The sequence below is a fragment of the Austrofundulus limnaeus genome, unplaced genomic scaffold, assembly GCF_001266775.1.
Source record: "Austrofundulus limnaeus strain Quisiro unplaced genomic scaffold, Austrofundulus_limnaeus-1.0 Scaffold420, whole genome shotgun sequence".
Classification (NCBI taxonomy): Eukaryota; Metazoa; Chordata; class Actinopteri; order Cyprinodontiformes; family Rivulidae; genus Austrofundulus; species Austrofundulus limnaeus.
This window is the reverse complement of record NW_013952822.1, coordinates 271459-273562: the sequence shown is the minus strand read 5'-3', so window position 1 is coordinate 273562 and position 2104 is coordinate 271459. Positions and strand designations below refer to the sequence as shown.

General features: G+C 37.0%; 1 protein-coding gene across 1 annotated transcript in view; it reads right to left on the bottom strand.

Moving 5' to 3' along the window:
• Positions 1 to 336: 336 nt before the first annotated feature.
• aoc2 (amine oxidase copper containing 2) overlaps positions 337 to 2104 on the bottom strand; it is a 16520-nt gene continuing 14752 nt past the window's right edge. The window contains exons 4-5 of the mRNA XM_014024384.1: positions 863 to 995; positions 337 to 778 (exon numbers count right to left, since the gene is read on the bottom strand). Of these exons, the coding sequence (XP_013879838.1) occupies positions 488 to 778; positions 863 to 995 (424 nt within the window). The 3' untranslated portion in view covers positions 337 to 487. The remainder of the gene's footprint in view (positions 779 to 862; positions 996 to 2104) is intronic.

Genomic DNA, 2104 nt, shown 5'->3' with positions numbered 1-2104 from the left:
ATATTTTTTCTTTAATTGAAGAAACAAAATCTTGCACAACTACAGTTGCAGGTCACTCTTTTGCTTGGTGAAATCAAATAAAAACTAAAACTGAAGCATAGCTCACAAGTGAAAGTAATATTTTCAAACAAATGATGCAAAGAACTCAAGGTATTAGAAATTAAMTACACATCATGAAAACAGTTATGATGCTTGGAAGCAAAATTACTGTACTCGTCTTAAGTCAAAGTGTACTTATACACGATACTAAATGTCACATTGCCAGTGTAACGCGCAGTGTGTGTGACTAGTAAAAAATGCTGCATATATGTATTGTACATTTTCAACAAAAGGTAGTTAAAAACACATTGTAAAGCACTTCGTAGAGTCTAAATAAAGTGTAGACTAGATATATTTGCTACACCCATCTGCCTTTATAAACATGCAGCCCAAGGACATCTCTGAGGTTATCATGGCTATTAAGCTATCACCTAGCAGCATGGAAAAATCAGTTCCAGTCCTCAAACTTCATGACTCCCTCAAAACCTTGGTAGGTGAAGGTCTCTAGGTTGGGGCTACAAGACTCCTGAGAAAAGCAAGCCATCCTGTTGTTCTCACAACTGTCCTCAGCGCCAGGGACAAAGTATGCAGCATCTGCAGAGTTAATGGATGGGTCTTCATCGAAGTAGTTATGTGGTCGCAGCAGGACCCCACCTCCATTGCCGACTGTTACAGTGTTAGGGATGTCTTCAGCGTGAGGGATATGAAGGAAACCAGCTGTCACCCATGCAACAAGGTCCTGCAGGCACATAATGCAATTACTTTAGGTCAAGTCATAAAATTAGAAGTTTGCTTCAATATTTCAAATCATATCAGAACATACTTCATCTTCAATGCTTTCATCATCTTCAATAAACTTGCTGAAGTCAACTGCTGGACTCCAAACATCATTTTGACTGTAAAGACTACTGCTGGTTTGCTCCAAGTCCTTGTGCTTTGTGATGGCAACCTTATACCTGGTAGAAGACAGAAGAGGTGCAGTTATGTAGCTGTGGATGGCCTGCAGAATCATTCTTGGAGAACTAAGGCAGTGTTGTTGTTAATTAAGGATTCCAACACAGTGTACAGTATATCAACAGATTGTTCAGTGATTTACATGTTGTCTATAAAAGGAAATTTGATTTAACTTTATCAACAGAAATGCATAACAGCTACTCATGGCAGGTATTTATTGTAGCAACAATGCTAATGTGCATTTCTTGTTCAAAGAGACACAGACCATTGAGCAATATTTTAGCAGACTGTGTCCCACACACAGTAAATTTTGCAGTGTTGAATCAACACTAAGAGATAAATTTAACACTGTGTCCTAGTCTATTTGGTCCTTATCTGAATAAGTGTCAATTTAACTCTTTCCACAGTGTTAATTTTTCAGAGTACAATTTAACTCTAAACAGAGTTAAAAATTAACACTGACTAACACCACTGTGGTGACAAATAAACTCTGATTCTCATGCTTTTCAACACTGCATTGGGTTATTGATGGTTAACACTGGAGGTYCGTTGATTAATAACTCTTTTGCTGTGTACACAGTAAAAACTGGAGTGTTAAACTTTCAGTACTTTTCATGGTAAATTTCAACTCCCCAAGTGTTATTTTAACACTTCTGTGTAAATTGACATCCAGTGTTGATGGTAATTCACAGAGTTGATTTCATCAGTGTTGTCTCAACTCTGGACAGTRTTAAATAAGCTCTGCCCACTGTTATGCATTGAATAACACTTAACAGTGTTGTTATATAACGCAATGCAGTGTTAAAACAAGTATTCTGAAAAGCCCTGCCCTCTTCCTCAGGAACCAAACTTTTCTCAGCAAGGAATGCTGTGTAATCTTGTAGAAATTATGTGTTTGCATGTCTAAAACTGTTAAAAAGGTTCAGAAGTGTAAAAATTAGTTTTTCGAGTTAGTTTTCTTGTTCATGTTGGTTAGTTGTTCAAGTTTAAGTTTTGTGTTATTGGCCATAAATTGACACAATGAGTGAGAGGTACTTCCTGTTGTGATGCTTTGCCAGCTAATAACCAGAAGTGTCAAAAGTATTCACATTCATTACTTATGTAGAAGTAT